The sequence below is a fragment of the Bremia lactucae genome, linkage group LG2 (assembly GCF_004359215.1).
Source record: "Bremia lactucae strain SF5 linkage group LG2, whole genome shotgun sequence".
NCBI lineage: Eukaryota > Oomycota > Peronosporomycetes > Peronosporales > Peronosporaceae > Bremia > Bremia lactucae.
In genome coordinates this window covers 3,737,542-3,757,149 of record NC_090611.1, presented here as the reverse complement: position 1 = coordinate 3,757,149, position 19,608 = coordinate 3,737,542, and the positions used below count along the sequence as shown (strand labels likewise).

The following is a 19,608-nucleotide window of genomic DNA, read 5'->3' as shown; positions in this document are numbered from 1 at the left end:
AGTAAAAGTCTAGTATTTCTGAGCTACATATTTTACAATATTTACACTAAAAATTATTAATGTAATCGTCTTTAACAGTTCTTATATATTTTTCTCTAAGAATATATTTTTAATATTCATTTTTTTTTTTTTTAAATTTAAATGAATAAATTTGAGAATACCTTTGCACACCAGGGACTTACGATGTAAGTTGACTAAATCATTTTATTTTAAATCAATATTGAGAATTAGAAATGATTTATTAACGAAGGTAATCTTACATAAATATTTTTTCAATTTTCCAATTACTAGTTAAAAAAAAAAAATTCTGAGATTGTTTCTAATGATGACATGATAATTCAGGACAAATGTCAACGTGCTCGAGCCATCCACCTTTAATAGAGTCTCGGTAGCTACAAAAGAAATACATAAATAAGACAGTGAACAGTCCAATTTACTGAAGTAGTGTTAAGAAACTGAAACATCTATTAGTGTCGCTTTACATTTAGGTAAAAGTACAACGTGTATTGCACGCTTCCTCCGTGCTTGTGCTATTACATACGAGGGCCATTTAGCAGTATTGACAGCATTCCATTTATTATGAATGGACTGTTCATTTACGTGAAGCTATTTATCGTTGACACAAACTCTGGTGCAACTCGAGTATAATCAGCGTCAAGAATGGATTGCATCTTATCTTCTAAGTTCCTTCTTTCAAATTTTGTAACCTAACAACTAATTGGTAATTAGTGAACAGCCCAACCTTCAAGTTCAAATATTTGCATCTTCAATAAAATGTTCATTAAGCAACACAAGAGCAGCAAATCAATAGTGATGGAGGTAATTCGACAACTCGTTTTTGCGAAAGTTACAATCAGCTGAACGTATCAACCGTTTTGCACAGTTTTACGTCGACGAGATGAAATAATTGTACGTGCTGCAGGCTTATGAAAGGGCGTGACGTTTTATAACGGAAAGTGGTGCCACCACCAGACAAAGCATGGCATTTTCGCTTAAAGGCGTTTTTCTGTTTGCGACAGGGACGCGGGAAGCAGCAGAATTGTCTGACACATGCATGTTGTCACACCTCGCACGCTGCAAGGAAAGTAGAAATTATTCCTCGACCAGGAACTGATCCTAGAGATGCGTTTAAAAATCTCCACGACATGGATTTTCTCTTATCTCAATTTAAATTATTTTGCACAGGCCTTAAGATAATAGCTAATATAAATTAATTCAAAAAGGCATGTAGAAAGTGGGCAAATGCTCGGTAATGTTTTCATGGCCATAGCAAAGGCCACTTTTTATCCTTTGTCAGCTCCCCGTATGCACGATCTGAGGGGGAACTTCTGATGCTTGGCTTCATTTCGCATGGCTTCATATTCTTCCAATCAAAGGCATGCGAATGTTGAGGAAAGCCCGTGAAGGTAGCCTTTCTGACAAAAGACCAGGCTGTTTCCCCCACCCCTGCACGATTTAGGGTACACCTATTAACACTCTCGCACGCTTAATCTGATTTCCTGTTCATATAAACAGCACACCGATAGGGGAGCCTGCGTATCTGTGCCGCCGCCACGTGTCTGCGCGAGCTAATACAGCTGAAGTGCTGTCTCCACGCACGTTACTTCTCCAAACTCGTTTTGATACCCCAAGATTGGATTGTCTACAAAAGACCGACAGGCTCTTATGCCGCCTGACATAGCCAGGTCTGACTCCCACATCGAGGAGCCAGCTGTTTGCAGAAACGTTTGGTCTTAGATTTTTCAGAATTTTCCTCCACATTCAACGAGCAAGTTTAAAAGTGCTCCTTTTTCTCCCTCTACCAGCTCTTGGATGTACGCCCAGGTTCATCATTCCCTCTTTTGCTTGCAGAGACCCTCACCGGATACGTCGTTCTTTTCTCTCTTTGAGCTTCACGTTTACAACTCGGAGTTATTACCATGCACACAGCAGCATATATTACAGCGATCACCGCAATGTGTGCCGCAGCAGAAGCCGCGTCGGGTTCTGGGGAGCCGGGGTACTGCAAAGACGATTCGTCTTGCGAAGACAATTACGTGTGCATTAGTGTACAAACGACCCGATCTGGTACGGAGGACGTGAAGCAGTGCCTTCCGTACATGCGAGAGGGCGATGTGTGTTCGGGCACGTACCCCGGTCTATGCCCGTCCTTCTCGACATGGAAGACTGTGTTTCAATCTATCAGTAGCGTGTGTGCGTACCAGCTGCCATCGGGCACGGATCAATGTCTTAATGACACGTTTTCAGGATCGAATACCGACGGTTTTGTGTCGTGTATGAGTCTTCAAGACACGTCAAACACAAGTGCTCGTGAAACCTATGGCGTGATCTTTGGGTGTGTCGACTTTGACGGGTCGAATTTGTTGTTTGACAAAGATTCGGACAATTGGGCTCTGTCGGCGCAGATGAATTACACGGGTGTTATTAATGACGCCTGTCGTAGTACGAACGATAGTAACTCGGATATTGCGTGCTCCGGTCGTGGCACGTGTACCCCGAACTCGTCCGGGTCTCTTGATTACGCCTGTGTGTGTAACGTTGGGTACAATGGCACTTTCTGTGAAGAAATTGAATCGAACCGGTGTACCCTCGAGTCTCAATGCCAAGCGGGTACATGTAACCTCGTAACCCAAGAATGCGAGTGCGAAGAGGGTACAACAGGAGACCAATGTGCTTATTGCGACCCTTCTTCGTCTAAGGCTTGCGGCGGTCGTGGTCAATGTGTACCCGCTCCATCTTTATCGAACAAATCCAACGCAACGGATGCCAACACCTCTGACGCAACGGCTGACTCGTCGTCGTTATCCTCTGCTGTCGGTAGCTTGGATAGCGATACGATCTTGGCTGGCTCGGATGTGTCTGCCGACGCGTCAACCCGCTTCTTGCAGGTGTCTATGGGCAACGCTACAACTTCGAGTGATGCCATGGTATGCGAATGTGAGGATGGCTATACTGGGGACCAATGTACGCGAAAGGTTGACTCGAGCTCTAGTGGCGATGGCAAAAAGTCTCGTGGCACTTCGACTAGTGATGCCACTTCGTTGGCTACCTCGATTGCCATTGTGGCATCGGCAGTCGCAGTTTTTTCTCTTCTGAATTAAATTGACGACTTGTTGCTTTCTGCAATAAGTAGCCGCTGACGCATTAGAATTGAACTCTTAGGATCTAGAATGATCACTTTTAATGCAATTTTGCCATTTTTTTTATAAATTAAGTGTTCTTTTCTTTGTTTCTTTTGCTTTTGGGTTATTTAGTGTTAGGCTTTTAACCGTATACACTTAATGAGCACGTGGGTGTACAGTTAGTATAATTAGAACGTTTGCGCAGTCGTTTTATACGCTCGACAACAATTCGACTGGGTCGCGTAATTTGCCATGAACCGGCCTTCCATGAGCCACCGCTCGTCCGTTAGCAGCAGTATTGCTGGTGCACCTACAGCGCTACGCAATGATGCCATTTTGTATTTGACAATTCTATCGGCGCGCGACCTTAAAAAGGTGCAGACACTGGGTGAGCAAGACCCGTATTGCAGCGTTTACATCGCAACAGGAGGAAAAGAGCAAGAAAAGGCAGCGTTTAAGACAGACACGCACGACAATGGAGGTCAATACGACAGACGCGTATTGATTGATGACAGTGCTGACTTTGGAAGCTGCAATTATCAGGAACGCAACCAATATGGAACGCCAAGGGCCATATATTGATTCCCGACATTTCGGCGGATGCCGTGCGTTTCCGGATAAAAAACAATAATTGGGGGAAAAAGTAAGTAAATTAAATTTGTTCTTGCAAGAAACTTTTTAATTTCTTAAATTTCGCGTTATTAATGCAGCACAATAATTGGAGAGATTGTATTGGCGATGCGAGACTTGTCCCGTGGACGATCGATGGAAAAAGAATTTGCGCTTGCTCCGCAAGGCTTTTTAAAAGTGCTTATGTATTTGTCACTGGGCCACGGTGTGTTATTGTGTATATGGGAGTATGCGAAGAGTAGCTGACGTCTTTTATTTGTGGTAGAAAACCCGACATCGCAACCTCGTGTAAAGTTTGGAGAATACCCGCAACATTTTATACCTGGAAAGACAAAACTCTACTTAGGGCTTATCACGGGAAGCAAGTTACGCAATATTCAGGCTTTTGGTACGCAGGACCCATACTGTGAAGTGTACCTTGCCCGCAATCGGCTGCCGTCGTCCAAAGATTTAATATATAAAACAAAAACCCATGATAATGGAGGTACGATTTACTGCAAGAATTGATAATGCCTTAGCTAGTTATACAATTATTGGTATCTTTTTGATGTTTTGCAGGAAAAAATCCACGCTGGATTGAAGGTATTACCGTCACGATGAGATGCATTGAACACGATTTTCTTGTGATACGCGTAATGAATGACAATACTATGATTGAGTACGTTTGTCCTTTTTGTATGATAATAAAAGTGGTGACTTTTATTGTGTGCGTTAGTTCACTGATTGGAGAGCTATTTCTAAAGCTCGAGATGTTAATTGGTCGCCAATTCGAGGACAGAAGCTACCCCATTGAAACAGATGACACAATTGTGGGGCAAGTGAGGCTTCAGCTTGCGTTGTTTAATGACGAAATCATGGATGAAGATGAAATTCGCGACTGCGACGTGGATGGTTGTTCATGCGCTTCAACATATCCGGTCCGAGCGACGAAGGTTGGCAATGTATTGATTGATGGCATCTCGCCAGATGGTGTGCAGTATTTAGAAGCGGGCACTGCTGTGCATACGGGCTGCGAATTGGCTGGTAATTATGTTGTCGACAAGGACGTGTACGAATGTGATGCTTGGGGTGTAGACGAACTCGATATTCGTGATCTAGGCACACTGGGTAGTGATGAGTGGGAAGGTGACGAATTGTAAGGACAATTATTGTAAACCAAAGCGTTACCGTTTAAGTCCCTTATAGTAGCCTCCGAGATCTGAAAGTCGGGTTTTATGTTGCTAAAAAAAAGTAACTGTACACGTCATTTCTTAATGCCACCAAATTGCAAGGGTACTTTGTAACTAGTTACGAAAGCGGCACATCGATTATGCCAGGGTATGGGCCGCGCATCGTGGCGGTCACTACAGCCGCGTTGGCGGCTTTGAGAACCCAAGGATTTCTACTGCCGGGGGTGCAAATGACAACGTACAGTAAAGGCGAGGTGCTGCCTATCTTTGTCAACAGCCTCAAGTCGACTGAGACGCTGCTGCCGCTCGATTACTACAAACTCCCTTTTTGCCAGGTTACATTTTAATATATATCTTGTACGGTCCAGTCTATCGTATTCTAAAGCCTCTCTGTGTAGCCTGAAAAAATTGAGTACAAATCGGAGAATCTAGGCGAATACTTGACGGCAAATCGCATCCAAAATTCTCCGTACGAAATCAAATTTCTTGAAGAACAGACCTGTGCGGTATTATGCAAGCAAGAGTACACGGATCCCGAGGTTCAGACGTGGGACGACAAGATTAAAGCTTCGTATCGCGTGAATTGGATCCTTGATAATCTTCCCGCCACGTCCGTGTCGTCTGAAGGTGGATTGACGGTAGGGTTTCCATTAGGGAGTTTTCATCCGGATGTTGAAGTCGTACCCCAATTGAATAACCACGTAAAAATCCTCATTGGGTACAATAACCATCCCCTTGGCACGAATGCCGACGGATCCAAGGAAAAAGGACGAATTGTAGACTTTCACGTCATTCCTTCTAGTTTCGAGTATGCCGATAAAAGTTACGATAAAATAAAAAATCGTATGGATTCCTGTGCCCATTCAAGCGATTTAAAACAACCGCTTTACGTGCGAAAGAACAAGGATGGTTACATGGTAGTCTACTGGACGTATAGTATTGAATGGGTGTTGGATAATGACCACGATTGGCGTACGCGTTGGGACGTATACTTTGATGCTGGATCAGGAGGCGATGAAGTCCATTGGTTTTCAATCGTCAATGCCCTCGTCATTGTGCTCTTTCTTAGTGGAATGGTTGGAATGATTCTCATGCGTAGTCTTCATCGAGATATCAATCGATACAACCGTATTCCAACAGAAGAAGAGCGTGCCGAAGAACGTGAAGAATCGGGCTGGAAACTCGTCCATGCCGACGTTTTTCGTCCACCTACGAAACAACCTTTGCTCTTTTGTGTTGTCATTGGAACGGGGTGTCAGCTCTTGGGCATGGCGTTTGTGACACTCTTTTTTGCTGCACTCGGTGTTTTGGCTCCTTCGAATCGTGGGAAATTAGTCATTGCATTACTCGTGTGTTTTGTGCTCTTGGGGACATTGGCAGGGTACACATCTGCTCGAATGTACAAGATGTTTCAAGGCAAACGGTGGCAACTTTGTACTATACTCACCGCCGTCTTGTTTCCAGGAAGTCTATTTGCACTCTTTTTCGTGCTGAATCTCTTTACATGGGGTGCTGGCTCGGACGCGGCGGTACCATTTGGTTCAATTGTAGTGGTTTTTTTCCTTTGGACGGGCATTTCAGTGCCACTGGTGTTTTTTGGAGCGTATTATGGCTTTCGATACGAACCACATGCGTTTCCAGTTGCCACAAGCAATATTCCACGTCCCATTCCTTCTCAGCCATGGTATATGACGCATGTTGCCGCCGCTCTTGTCGGCGGGATTCTTCCATTTGGAGCGATCTTTGTTGAGCTTTTTTTCGTACTCTCGGCGCTATGGACAGACAAGTATTACTACGTTTTTGGCTTTTTATTGCTTGCATTTCTCATTTTGATCCACACGTGTGCGGAAATCACGATTGTACTCACGTACTTTCAATTGTGTTCCGAAGACTATAAATGGTACGTGAATGCGAGAAAGTGGGGGCTCTCAATTGATAATTGGATGAATGATGTAGGTGGTGGCGTTCGTTCTTTGTGTCGGGAGCGTGTGGGGTCTACGTGTTCTTGTACTCAACGTACTACTTTTGGACGTGTTTGGACGTGACCAATTTCATTGGAGCGATGCTGTATTTTGGGTACATGGCGATTATTTCAGGGGCGCTGGCATTGCTTACAGGTGCCGTGGGCGTGGGTGCTTCGTTGTGGTTTACTCGAAAAATCTATGCATCGATTAAGGTCGATTAGAGCTTGGAATTGGCAGGAAGGAGCAATGGACGGCCATACTGTAGCTGCTCATCGGAAGGACGGCTTGTTTTTGGCGTACACTTTTCTCTTTGCGAATGAGGAATTTCTCGTTATAATTAAAAAAAAAAATCGGAAGCCTTAAAATGACCAGGATTTGCCTATTTAGCGATCGACAGTCCTCCTTTCTCTAATAATGTATCTTGCAAAACCTTATAGCCTTCGTTAACTTATAGGGTATTGACCGTGGTCGAACTAATAAAGCATCTACAGTTTTATCCGATAACTACTAGCCGTTCATACTGTATAAACAATGTGTTTACCAAGATATCTCATTTATTGGAGGTAACACTTTATTTTCATAAATTCATGTAATTTGTGGGGATACCTTGTGACTTTGTCAATAAGGACCGATATCTTAAGTGACGTAAAAGTTGCAAAGACTTTAGAATGTTTGCCGTAGCACCAGTATATAGTGTGGCTGTTGGAAGAAGTCGCTCTGTGTGAATCGCAAGAGTTGCGACGCGTGGAAGGATCGCGTGCCTGTAAGATCGTATGGTACGAGTGCAGAGAGATAAGTTGTGATGCCCGAATCTAATTTGCCTTTTACAACGTACAGGTTATGAGCCCAATGCCTGGCTCCGAGACGAACTACACGCCAAGCACTGCAGCACGTCGCTGACGAAGGTCACGAAAGGGCCGTCGCACCGCCAGCTGCAGCTGCCGCTACACCAGCTGCCGTTACACCAGCGGCGCATGCGGCTGCGACGGTCGTCAATTCACCCGCTCACGAAAGGGGCGAGACCTCGGACATCAGCGCACGGATTCCCACTGCTCTCGAGAACATGACGAGCCGCATGGACTGACTTGAGATGTCGCAGATGCAAATCAATGAGAAAGAGCGCCTACGCGGCGCCATCGACAGTGGACTGTATGACTCCGCTCTCGGCAGAGGGATTGGTGGGGGACCAATGAACCGCGAAGCACTCGGGTTCATGTCGCCAAGACGATCGTCTGAGCCGCCAACAGCCCCGCGGCCGCGTCTGCGAGCTCCGGTTATGAAACAATCGTTGCTCGAGCCGCTCGGTTTGCGAATATCGCCACCGCAGCAGCAGGCCCCGGCGATGCAACAAGCATACGCACAGCAAGCTTATGCACCAATGCAACAACAGGCAGCGACATCACCGGTTGCTGCACCTGCGCCAGTGCTGCAAGGGTATCGGACGCCGGACGCGCGTCAGCGCAAGCTTGCGATCCGGAAGTTTGACGGCTCCGAACTGTATCAAGGAGTCGGCGCCGGATTTCAGGACTGAGGACGCTCGTTTATCCGTGCGGTGAACTTCTGACAGGCGGCGTGCGGCTTCCCGTGGGCTGAAGATGTCAAAGTTGATCTCTTCGGGCATTTCCTTGGCGGAACCGCCGAGAGATACTACGATAAGCAAGTCGATGTTTGGTGGGAGCAGCTCCCGACGCTTGACCACATCATGGAGCGCATGTATCAAGCGTTTCGGACGACGATCACAGCGTCGCAATCGATGAAGCTGTTCACGGCCAAGAAGGACTACAAGAGGTCGTGGCCTGAACACTATCTCTACATGGTCGCAGTGAGCGACGCGTGTGGAGAAGGCGCCGAGGCGCGGGTACTTGACAACATAGCACACTATGCGTCGGCGGATCTGTCGACGGTGCTCATGGCGAAGTTCGACGCAGGACGCATCGACTACTTGTGCCAAGCGGAGGAGCTTGCGCACTTTGCCCAAGCAGTCGAGATCGACAGTCGTGCCGGCAAGTCACTGGGTCGCGAGGTCGTCGCAGTCGCCAATGACCTGACACAGCGCAAGGAAACACGCACGTGCCACAACTGCAAGAATCAGGGGCATTTAAAGAAGGACTGCCGCCCCAAGAGGAAGATGTAGAAGGCCAAAGACGACAACGAAGAAGTTCTACTGCTGGCAGTGAACGACAGTCGAGCAGACGCGAGCACCGACTGGATCCTTGACAGCGGCGCCAGCCGCCACATCTTGAGCAACGATCGTTTACTCATCGACAGCAAGCAGTACAACGACGAGATTTCTCTTGCTGACAACAAGAAGCTCGTGCTCACGAAGGTCGGACGGGTGCGCCTGTTTGTGACAGCGCGCGGCGAGCAGCGTCAGATCGAGCTGTCGGACGTTTACTATGCGCCAAGTCTTGCGCACAATCTCATCAGCTGCGGAAAGCTCGAGCAGCTTGGGTACGCACTCACGTACACTGAAGATGGGCGTGAAGTCGTACGGCGATCAGATGGACACGTCGCGTTTGACGTTATGATGCGCAATAGTGTTCTGGTCGTCGAGACGTCCAGCGCGATCAAGCCAGCAGACGTGATCTTTGCTGCCCTTGAGGAGGAGGCAACGGCAAATGTGTCGCCCGATGTGCAAGAAGCGACGCTCGTAAACTTCCACCAGAGGTTCGGGCATTTGTCGTATGACACGATCGAGAGGATCGCGAAGAACCCAGGCAGTGGCATTCGCATCACGGATCACAGACGTTTGACGTGCATCACGTGTGCTAAAAGCAAAAAGACGAAGAACAGCCAAAGCAAGAAGGACACCGGCGCGCACTCTCCAATTGATCGTGTCGGCGGAGTGATATGCTCCGATCTCAAAAGGGCCATTGACACCGGCTGATTGCTTGCGGAACCGGTATCTTGTTGCTTTCGTCGATCATAAGAGTAACTACTGCCGCATCTTCCTGGCAAAGACCAAGGATGCAGCCGCAAAAAAGTTTGAGCATTTCCTCACTTTTTTCGAGCGAAAGTTCAATTGTAAGGTCGCCGTATTGCGCACAGACGGCGGGGGAGAGTACCAGAACGTCGACTTGTTTTGCAAGCAAAATGGTGTCGCTCGCCAAGTGAGTGAGGCGCGCAATCAGGCGTCCAACGGCAAAGCCGAACGTATGCACCGGACGATGTTGAACATGGCGCGGGCGATGATCTTTGCGTCGGGACTGTCTTTGACCATCTGGGGAGACGCTGCTGAGTATACGACATACATACTCAACAGAAGCTCGACGAGCGCGAACCCGAAGCGCGCAACCCCAATTGAAGTCCTGACGAAGCGAGCTCCAGATCTACGCGAGATTGTCGTCTTTGGTCGCATTGCACGGTGTACCGTGATCCACGGAAGGACTCGTTCGCGCATCGCGCTCAAGTTGGCATCATCGTTGGTCGAAGCCACGAGACAAAAGGCTTTCGTGTTATTTGCGCAAGGACAATGTTGTTATCGGCACACAACATGTCAAGAATATCGAGACAATGCCAACTGTACAGAACGCACAACTGCAGCTCGAGCTCGTTAGCGACGACCGTGTGGACGAGAACACCAGCAGCGACGCTCAAGATACAGTGCATGCGACACAACACAAGAACAAGGCGTCTGGCACGAAGAAAAAGAAGAAGCACGAGTGGACGAGACAACCGATCGCCACACGTTCAGCGTCGAAGAAATCCGCGACGAGCCGGGACGAGGCCGCTCGTAGCACTGACGTGGTGAGCCACGTGTTCGAAACCGATCCGAAGAACTACCGCTAAGCGATCATGAGCACGCAGTGTTTGAACTAGAAGAAGGCGATGGACGAGGAGCTCGCGGCTCTCGAGGCCAACGACTTGTGGATTATTGTCCGTCGTCCGAATGGCAGCAACGTCTTGCATTCCAAGTGGGTCTTTAAGACCAAAACGACCGCGGACGGTGACCTCGAACGTCGCAAAGCCCGCTTGGTTGCCTGTGGCAACGAGCAAGTACTGGGAATTGATTACTTCCTGACCTTCGCTGTGGTCATGGACATGTCCACAGTGAAATTGATTTTGGCACTTGCTGCAACGTGGGGCGTCCCGGCTCAGCACGGTGACATACCGAATGCGTATGTCAAAGCATCGAAGGAGCCGCACCTCGAGATCTTACGGCACATCCTGAACGGCATGGTCGTACCAGCGGCGCGCATGCACGAGCTCGGCGTCACGAGCACGAAGGACCTGGCTCTGGAGCTACGCAAAAATCTCTATGGCCTCAAACAGGCCGGCCGACTCTGGAGCCAGCTCTTGCACCAGCGACTTGTCAAAGGCGGGTACACGCAGTGCATCAGCGACAGCTGCTTATACTACAGGCAAATGGACGCAGAGCTCGTGATTGCAGGCGTCTATGTCGACGACATACTTGTCACTGGAACGTCTAATGCAGTCGTCAAGCAGTTCTTCGACGTGATGCAGTGCCTCTCGATCAAAAACCTTGGTCCAGTTACGAAGTTCCTCGGAATGCGTATAAACCAAACGGAAAGTGGCAGTTACATTTTGGACCAAGAGGAGGCCATCGTCGAGCTGCTGCGAGAGCATGGATTGAGTGATGCGAATACCACGCGTTCGCCGATTGGAGCAGACGTGTACGAAGTGCAAGATGCTGACAGCGAACTACTCGGCACCAACAACCCAGACAAGCACGCGACGATCCGGTCGTTCCAGTCTCTAGTCGGCTCGCTACTTTGGATTACACGATGCACGAGGCCGGACGTGTCGTTCGCAGTACACAAAGCAACACGACAGACGCACCAACCGCGTGTGCACGACTGGAAACTTGCCAATAGAATCGCAAGATACCGAAAGGGGACGATCGCGATGAAGATAGAGATGGTGCCAGAGCGCGTTGCGGGCGACGCACCGACGCTCGAGTCGTTCAGTGATGCAAACTTTGCAGCAGATAAACAGGATCGCAAGTCTATCACCGGCGGCGTTGTGCGACTCAACGGTATGATTGTGAGCTGGTGCGCGAAGAAACAAGGTGGCGTCACACTCAGCACCATGGAAGCCGAATTCGTGGCTGCATCCGAAGTGGCAAAGGAGCTGCTGTGAATCCGTGAAATGTTGCGTGAGATCGGCATGGAGCCAGCACTACCAATGACGACGCGCATTGACAATCAGGTCGCCATTTGCCAGATCAACGGCGAAGCGACATTGACTAAAGCGAAATACATCGACAGCCGATTGAAGTTTCTCTGTGACTACGCTCGTCGCGGCGTGATCGAGGCTCAGCACGTGCGCTCAGAACTCATGCTGGCAGACTTGCTCACCAAGGTGGTCGATCCTCCCAAAATGGCGACGCTACGAAAGCTGCTACGTGTCGGCTAGTACGCCAAGACGTGGAACCCAGGTGCCCGAGGAGGAGTGTTGGAAGAAGTTGCTCTGTGTGAATCGCAAGAGTTGCATTGAAGATGCGACAGGTCAGTATCGGGTACACTGAGTTCCAGTATGCAGCGGGAAAGGGAGAAGTAGACGACGTACGGCAGCAGTCGCGGCAACATGATGGGGCGCAGTGAGCAGTCGTAATGGCGTGGTGCGAACAGTCGCGACGCGTGGAAGGATCGCGTGCCTGTAAGATCGTATGGTACGAGTGCAGAGAGATGTGTTGTGAATACCAGAATCTAATTTGCCTTTTACAACGTACAGTGGCGTCATGACATCAATGGTTTTCGTTAAGATGTGGGTCCACCACCTTCGAGTCCGTGAGTACTTCCACTGCCTCGTTCTGTGAGTAACAGCGGCGACAAGTGGTACTCGGATTAGTAAAAACTGGCTGCTGCCACTAATAACATCATGGAGCCATCATCTGACCGCACTCGGGCGCCTTATAATAGCATACAATACGACGAAACAAAAAAATAATGCATCATATAGCTCAGATGCATGCCAAGAACATAACAACTCTTTCTTCGTTTTCACAATGCATACAAGACTTTTTCTGCCCTCCAGAGCATATTTTTATTCATCGCGCGACAGCACAATGTGCTCAGTCCCTTTCTCCTTACTTTTATACGAGCCAGAAACAGTCGACATGGCTCTGTCAAAGACGCAATCGTCCGTCACCATGGGTGATGGCTGGACGCCTCTGTCCATGGACATTATTCTCAATTACACAAAAGCTGTCAGTTGGGGCCTCGCCGCAATTCAACCTTCACCAACGAGTCGCAACATTTCGCAACAACTTGCCGTAGCTCGAGCTCAACTCGATGTGCTTCAAATTCTCCAAGAAGAAGACATGGTGGGCATGGATGTCCGAAAAGCTACCACCTATGCAACAGCCTAAATCCTACCAGCAGAGAGGGGGCACACTAGCAATGTCCGGTGTCTACTCGATCATGGCGTGAAAATCGATGCCAAGGACGCAGAGGGACGTACAGCTCTGCTCGTCGCAGCCACATGCGGCCAATGCAATCTAGTCGATATGTTGCTACATGCTGGCGCTAATAGGAATCAAAAGGACCTGACGTCGTATACACCTTTAATGGTAGCGGTTTAAAATGGTCATTTCAAAACGGTTAAAGCGTTTCTACGTTGACAAGCCTCTCTTGAGATGCAAAATCTCGAGAAAGAGACGGTCTTGAGTCTTGCTGTCCGCTATGGTCGTGAGGATCTCACTCAAATGCTTTTGAATGCTGGTGCCAAGGCCAATCATAGCGATCAAGACGGCATGACGCCATTAATGTTGGCATCGCGAAACGGTACGGTTGCCATGATGATGCTCTTGCTTGCGCATCAAGCGGATACAACAGTCAGCAACATGTCGGAATACATGGCGTTACATTTTGCAGCTTGTAATGGACAGATAAAAATTGTACAGGCACTAGTGCGCGCTGGAGCAAACGTGGTATTCGCACGTGAGTATATTATAGGACTGACACCGCTCATGAGTGCAGTTGCTTATGGTCACATTGATCTCGTACGATATTTACTGCCTGTATGCCTTAAGTACGATTCGGAAGACATGGAAATAACGAGTGAAGAAGGATACACGGCTTTGAACTTGGCTCGAGCAGTATGTGAACTGCTATTAAGTACGAAAGCTAATGTAGATAAACTCTCAAGGATTTGATTCAAATTAGCCATGTTGAATTGATTTAAGCTCTTCAAACACTTATCGCAATTCAAAGCAATGCCGCAATTTCTACGTTGCCCTCAGCAAGTGCTCGAGACAGTGGTGTCTCACCCATCGCATTCTTAAATACGGTAGAGCCCCATTCGTAAGTAAGGCACGTACATCTGAAAGCCTTCCGTGAGCGACAGCTAGTAATAAAGGGTGCAATTTGGTGCATCGACGAAAGCTCCTCGTTCCAATAAGAGACGAGCGATTGCAGCATGGCCATTTCATACCGCAATCTCGAGCGCTCGATTGCCTTTTCGATTCATCACTTCGATCATTGCTCCGTGGTCGAGCAAGACATGAATAATCTCCTTACATTCTCGTTTTGCCGCTGCCATCAGCGGTGTATTACCTTTTGTATCCTTACAGACATGGTATAAAACCGAATAATGAAATGAACAATTATACGAGCTAAAAAAGTACTTACGGATACTCGCAGCTCGTCCTTCTTTTATCTGATTTATTCTTTTAGTTTTTTTAATTTCTAATTTTAATTCTAGCCTTAAGGATATTAAATAAATCCGTCTGAAGATGATTAAAAACGACACATATCTATGGTAATTTGTGCATGCGATTTGTTGTGCACTTCGTCACAAATCCTGACACCGCAGTTTACTTTGTTGCTACAATCATTTAGTAGCTCATCCATTTGTAGAATTCTGGGTGTGGGCAGAATTGTCAACAAGCTTAATACAGCATCTCAGCTGATTTTACAGGATGCATCAAATACAAAGTGTCTTGTTTAACGCATGCCGATAGTTTATTCCTTCTTCTCAGTATAGCTCATAAAATGCTATCAGCTTCTCGTGACAGTAGCGACCAACATAAGGAATCAATTTCATAGCAGTGTCGGTCTCGCATCGCCAATTTGAGACCGACACATAGGTCCGCTTATTTAATAATATATCGAATAATAAATTGAGAAATAGCATTGTGGCAAAACTATGTGGTGCACAAACACAACACATATATAACATCTCACACATCTTTACTACAATTAAAGGCGACTAAATTATGCTGTAAGGTCGAAAGGGTGGGCCCGTTTCATGAGCATATAAAATGCTATCTCAGCTTTTTAATTTGCTTTGCATTTTACGATAGTAATCGGAATCCGACACATAATTGAAAATGATTTTATTGGAAATCAAAATTAGTAGCATGCATTCTAAAGCAACAACGGACAAATCCTAGCCAGGACAATGGAGTCGTCTACTGATGCCTCTGCCACTGATAATCTGCAAGAGCAGCCCTTCCTTCACCATAAATCTATGTACCCACACCATCAATTTACTGCATCCAAGGAATTTTCCTCGATTACTTCATTCTGCAACAACAATTTTACCAAAGGTATTAAAGTCTCCCCTGACGGGCTCTGTCTCCTCACCAATAGTGACGACAATGTCGTCCGTCTCTTTGAAGTAAGCAACGAAACCGACAGCACCAGCCTCTTGCAATACAACGAGAGTGGCACCGTGTACGATTACGCATGGTACCCATTCATGTCGTCCGTGGATCCCATCTCGTGTATCTTTGTGAGTACGAGTCGTGACCAGCCCGTGCATCTATGGGATGCCTACACAGGGGAACTTCGAGCTTCTTATCGAGCGTTTGATCACATGGACGAGCTTACGAGTGCGCAGAGTTTAGCTTTTAATACCACAGGGACCAAGCTCTTTGCTGGCTTTGATCGAATGATTCGAGTCTTTGATCTGTCGCAACCCAGTAGGGATTTTAAAGCTCGACCACTCAGCAAGACGCGTCGGTCTCGAGATGGTCAACGAGGACTAATCAGTACACTACATTTTAATCCAGATCACTCTAAAATTTATGCGGCAGGGTCGTATGCAGGCACGACATGTGTGTACACGGAAGACGAAGGCGAAGAGGTGCTTGCGTTGCGTGACCATGATGGTCGTGGAATATCACAGGTGCAATTTTCGCCATGTGGACGCTTTCTATTCACAGCTGCCCGACGCGATGCACGGATTCATTGCTGGGATATTCGAGCTACGAACGAAATTCTTCATACATTTCACCGTGTGGCTGACACGAACTTGCGCGTGGAATTTGACTTGCATTGTGGGGGCAAATATCTAGCAGCGGGGAGTCAAACTGGTCAAGTCTTGCTCTATGATGTATTGACGGGACACTTGCTTGATAATAGTATTCAATTGCCGGACTGTGCCAATGGAGTGTCGTTCTTTCCAAACCCGAGTAAAGCGATGCTTGCGGTTTCGAGTGGCCAACGACACTATGCCTTACCCGAGGACATGCAAGATGAAAACGAGACAAGTAAGACCAAAGGACTGGAACGCAACGTCGTCCAAACGTATTGCTTTCAATTGCCTCTTAATTCTGTTGCTCAAAGCATTGAAAGGCATGTCAGTACAAGTTAAAAATTTCATCACGAAAGCGTAAATAGTTTTTTTTTTTTTAAATTATTGATCGTATTGTTATTTTTATACGTAATATAAAATCTAGCGCGTGCGATTTCGACCACCAAAACTCTTTTCTTCTCGTTGGTCTCGAGTCTCATTTTGTGGCGGCGGATCCTTCTCACGTCGATGGCACAGGACTGATGGCTCGAATCGCCCTCGCCATCCCGTCGCACTTGGCTGAATCACTTCTCTTTCGGCAGGTTTTACTTGCACGGTCTCACTCGCCTCTTGCTTTTCTTGTCTTTGCTTTTGCACTAATTCAATAGTTTTTTGCTGCTTTTTTTGAATCTTTTTGATCTTTTTAGCCGCTTTTTTTATTCTTTTCTCCTCCTTTTTTCTCCTTTTTTTCTCTTTATGCGTCTCCTTGGGGGTCGCAAATACGTCGACTCCTGTATGCAAATTAAACGAGGAAGCCAGCTCTTTGCCTTCGTAAGCGTGACCAGGCAGACCACGCGGCTTACGCGCTGTTTCGTCCTCCTCCGAGTCGCTATCTTGAAGCTCTTTTGGCAGCTTATACTTAAGCACGTGATCCACGCGCAGCACCCGATCGAGCAGCTTTGAGCCATTAAGGTTATCTACTGCTAGAATAGTGCTGCGCTGATCCTCAAACTTAATAAAGGCGAACCCCTTAGACTTTCCAGTTTTGCCATCACGCACTAGATGGATATCCTCGATTTCGCCAAATTGGCTGACGACGCATAGTACGTCGCCTTCCGACAGCTCAAATTGTAGACCGCCGATAAAAATCCAGGCAGATTCGCTGTACTTTTGGTGCCAAGAGCCCGAAAGAGGCACATTGAGTTCAAATTCGCGGTCGTTGAGCCGCTGAATCTCCGCGATGACATTCATGTTTGTATATAATGGCTACCCCGTTAAAGATCGAATTTTTAGTAGCGAAATGCGAAAATAAATCATAAGTGTCCCCAATTTTTTTTCAGTATTAGCTAAAAAGAATTGAAAAGAAAAGGAATTTGATTTTCATAATAAAACACAATTTTGTCTTTTTCGGTGTAAAAATAGATTTACAGATACTGTTTCGAATTTGTCCCAGTTGCAAATTTCATACCTTTACCATGACAAACGAGTCGTCTGAAGGAGATGTCATGGCGTCCGTACTCTCCGCGATGACTGTACGTCACCACGACGACAATCTCATCATCCAGAGGCCTGCAGCAACTTTAAAGGAGATTCTTGAAAAGATTCGATCCAACAAGGATCAGATCCGCGAGCTCGACCTTAAAGACATGGCTGCGAAGAAACGCAAACTCCAGTCGTCGGGTGGGGATCTCGTAGGTCGCGTCTTTCAATTGAACCGCACGGTACTGCGCCTCCTTCTGCCGGGCCATGACATTGGAGACGTGGGTGCCAAAAGTATGGGCAACATGCTACGAGTGAACACTACGCTGCAGCATTTAGACCTCCGAGGCAATAAAATCACGGCCGAAGGAGTGGGTGTGATCACTCAAGCGCTCTACGGTCACGAAACACTGGTGCATTTGGGTCTTTCGAGTAACAAACTCGGGGATGACGGCGCTCGAGCTGTCGCTGAGATGCTTCCGTACAATAGCTCACTACAATGCGTAGGACTTGCGAGAAATGAGATTACTGAAGTAGGAGGAAAAGCGCTCTTAAAGGCCGTGTTACAAAACCGGACTCTTTTTAGGATCCAGCTGTCAAATAATGATATTCCACAGGAAATTTTGGATAAAATTCGAGCAGCGGTGGTCGTGAATAAATTCATGCAAAAGAAAGCTCAGCGAGACCATGAGATTGAGAAAAACAATGCGGAGCACGCACTTGTTCAGGAGAGCGTGGACCAAGGAACTCAAGACACTTCGAGTGATGACGACGACGAGTCGCTCTGGATCTGAGGCTTGTCGTGAGTTACCTTACAATTAATTAATGCGGGTACTTCTTAAATCGTGGAAATTAATAATATGGAAGGTAAAGGACCTGTTTTTGTGTCCTATGACCATTTATGAACTAAATCTTTGATGTCCATGAGTGCAATTTGCAGAGGAGAGGACAACGATGTGGGAGCTTACAGAAGCCCTGTTCCCATCTGTACTAATGTTGTATTCAGCGTATTCAATTGCTGACCGCGCACACCTGGGAATGCAAATGAATACGAAGCTTCAGCATTAGCTCGATGTCAAATCAGTTACAAGAAATGCAAGTTCTCAACTCGACGGAATGTAAGTCTCGTCGTGGACTATTTTGCAAGCAAAGAATTAGGAAGCACATAGAAGGTATTCGTACTTGATAAAGAAAGCTTCCAACAGTAAGTGAATTGTGCGACAATCGTGGTTAAATCAAGTTTCCGTTACATAAATTTATTGTACTATGCGAGGAATAATAAACGAGAACGTATAAATCAATATAATCTATTTGTAATTATCTTAACGATATTCCATACACGGTAATATTGTAGCAGCAATGCGACAGTTCTCTCTTCATTGATTAACTTAAGTCTCTGAATCAAGCCGCCAATCGCTGCTAGACATGCGAATGGGCGGTGACCAATGAGTCATAAATTGTAGTTGGATTAATAAGTCAGTTATAAAGATTGCAACATGTAGGAAATTAATTGTAGAAACTCAATTTTACTTTTCCCTATACTAAGTGTAACAGGGCACTGCCGACTTGTACTGTAACGGGGTGTATCGTTACATAAAATTAACACTTAAAGGTTGTTAATTAATATATTATCTAAGAGGTAGATACATTTTGGAGAATATTACTTTATACATTGTTCAGAAATCTTATCCATAAATAGGTATAGGCTATTATATCTATTTATCCCGCAGACTAATCAGCTGTAAACGTAAACAAAGAGAGAGAGAGACAGAGACAGATAAGATTTCAATTGCATGTTTAGTATTAGTTCATAGTTAAGTTAGCATTAGAAGATAGAAAGAAGAGAAAGTTAATTATATTAATACAGTTTTCATTTAACCCTCTCTAAGGTAGTTGTCTTAAAGATAAGTCTTTCTCTGCACGTACTAGTGTACGTGGCGTGACGTAAGGCACCACTCGCAACTGAAGCAGTACAAGTCGTAGTGCCCCGTTACACCTGAAAGAACTTTGTAGTTCGGCAAGGACCACATTTCCTTCATCTAA

At 46.6% G+C, this 19,608-nt stretch overlaps 8 protein-coding genes across 8 annotated transcripts; 7 read left to right on the top strand and 1 right to left on the bottom strand.

Annotated features, from left to right (window-relative positions):
* Nucleotides 1-1,955: 1,955 nt before the first annotated feature.
* On the top strand, nucleotides 1,956-3,101 carry CCR75_002507 (uncharacterized protein; the record flags this gene model as incomplete). Its single annotated transcript, XM_067960604.1, has 1 exon — nucleotides 1,956-3,101. One exon carries the CDS (start codon nucleotides 1,956-1,958, stop codon nucleotides 3,099-3,101), a length of 1,146 nt encoding a protein of 381 aa, XP_067821764.1.
* A 273-nt stretch (nucleotides 3,102-3,374) lies between these two features.
* CCR75_002506 (uncharacterized protein) lies at nucleotides 3,375-5,030 on the top strand (the record flags this gene model as incomplete). Its single annotated transcript, XM_067960603.1, has 6 exons — nucleotides 3,375-3,603; nucleotides 3,666-3,765; nucleotides 3,833-3,957; nucleotides 4,018-4,236; nucleotides 4,311-4,410; nucleotides 4,468-5,030. The coding sequence occupies 6 exons, from the start codon at nucleotides 3,375-3,377 to the stop codon at nucleotides 4,889-4,891; spliced, it is 1,197 nt and encodes a 398-aa protein (XP_067821763.1). The 3' UTR covers nucleotides 4,892-5,030.
* Nucleotides 5,031-5,054: 24 nt separating this feature from the next.
* CCR75_002505 (uncharacterized protein) lies at nucleotides 5,055-7,389 on the top strand. Its single transcript, XM_067960602.1, has 4 exons — nucleotides 5,055-5,256; nucleotides 5,320-6,821; nucleotides 6,878-7,181; nucleotides 7,207-7,389. The coding sequence occupies exons 1-3, from the start codon at nucleotides 5,062-5,064 to the stop codon at nucleotides 7,104-7,106; spliced, it is 1,926 nt and encodes a 641-aa protein (XP_067821762.1). The 5' UTR covers nucleotides 5,055-5,061; the 3' UTR covers nucleotides 7,107-7,181; nucleotides 7,207-7,389.
* A 5,575-nt stretch (nucleotides 7,390-12,964) lies between these two features.
* CCR75_002504 (uncharacterized protein) lies at nucleotides 12,965-13,216 on the top strand (the record flags this gene model as incomplete). The annotated part of the gene is made up of 1 exon (XM_067960601.1): nucleotides 12,965-13,216. One exon carries the CDS (start codon nucleotides 12,965-12,967, stop codon nucleotides 13,214-13,216), a length of 252 nt encoding a protein of 83 aa, XP_067821761.1.
* A 267-nt stretch (nucleotides 13,217-13,483) lies between these two features.
* Nucleotides 13,484-14,154, top strand: CCR75_002503 (uncharacterized protein; the record flags this gene model as incomplete). Its single annotated transcript, XM_067960600.1, has 2 exons — nucleotides 13,484-13,964; nucleotides 14,033-14,154. 2 exons carry the CDS (start codon nucleotides 13,484-13,486, stop codon nucleotides 14,152-14,154), a joined length of 603 nt encoding a protein of 200 aa, XP_067821760.1.
* A 1,095-nt stretch (nucleotides 14,155-15,249) lies between these two features.
* On the top strand, nucleotides 15,250-16,468 carry CCR75_002502 (uncharacterized protein; the record flags this gene model as incomplete). Its single annotated transcript, XM_067960599.1, has 1 exon — nucleotides 15,250-16,468. The coding sequence occupies one exon, from the start codon at nucleotides 15,250-15,252 to the stop codon at nucleotides 16,444-16,446; it is 1,197 nt and encodes a 398-aa protein (XP_067821759.1). The 3' UTR covers nucleotides 16,447-16,468.
* A 59-nt stretch (nucleotides 16,469-16,527) lies between these two features.
* Nucleotides 16,528-17,337, bottom strand: CCR75_002501 (uncharacterized protein; the record flags this gene model as incomplete). Its single annotated transcript, XM_067960598.1, has 1 exon — nucleotides 16,528-17,337. The coding sequence occupies one exon, from the start codon at nucleotides 17,335-17,337 to the stop codon at nucleotides 16,528-16,530; it is 810 nt and encodes a 269-aa protein (XP_067821990.1).
* A 224-nt stretch (nucleotides 17,338-17,561) lies between these two features.
* On the top strand, nucleotides 17,562-18,359 carry CCR75_002500 (uncharacterized protein; the record flags this gene model as incomplete). Its single annotated transcript, XM_067960597.1, has 1 exon — nucleotides 17,562-18,359. One exon carries the CDS (start codon nucleotides 17,562-17,564, stop codon nucleotides 18,357-18,359), a length of 798 nt encoding a protein of 265 aa, XP_067821758.1.
* Nucleotides 18,360-19,608: the final 1,249 nt, after the last annotated feature.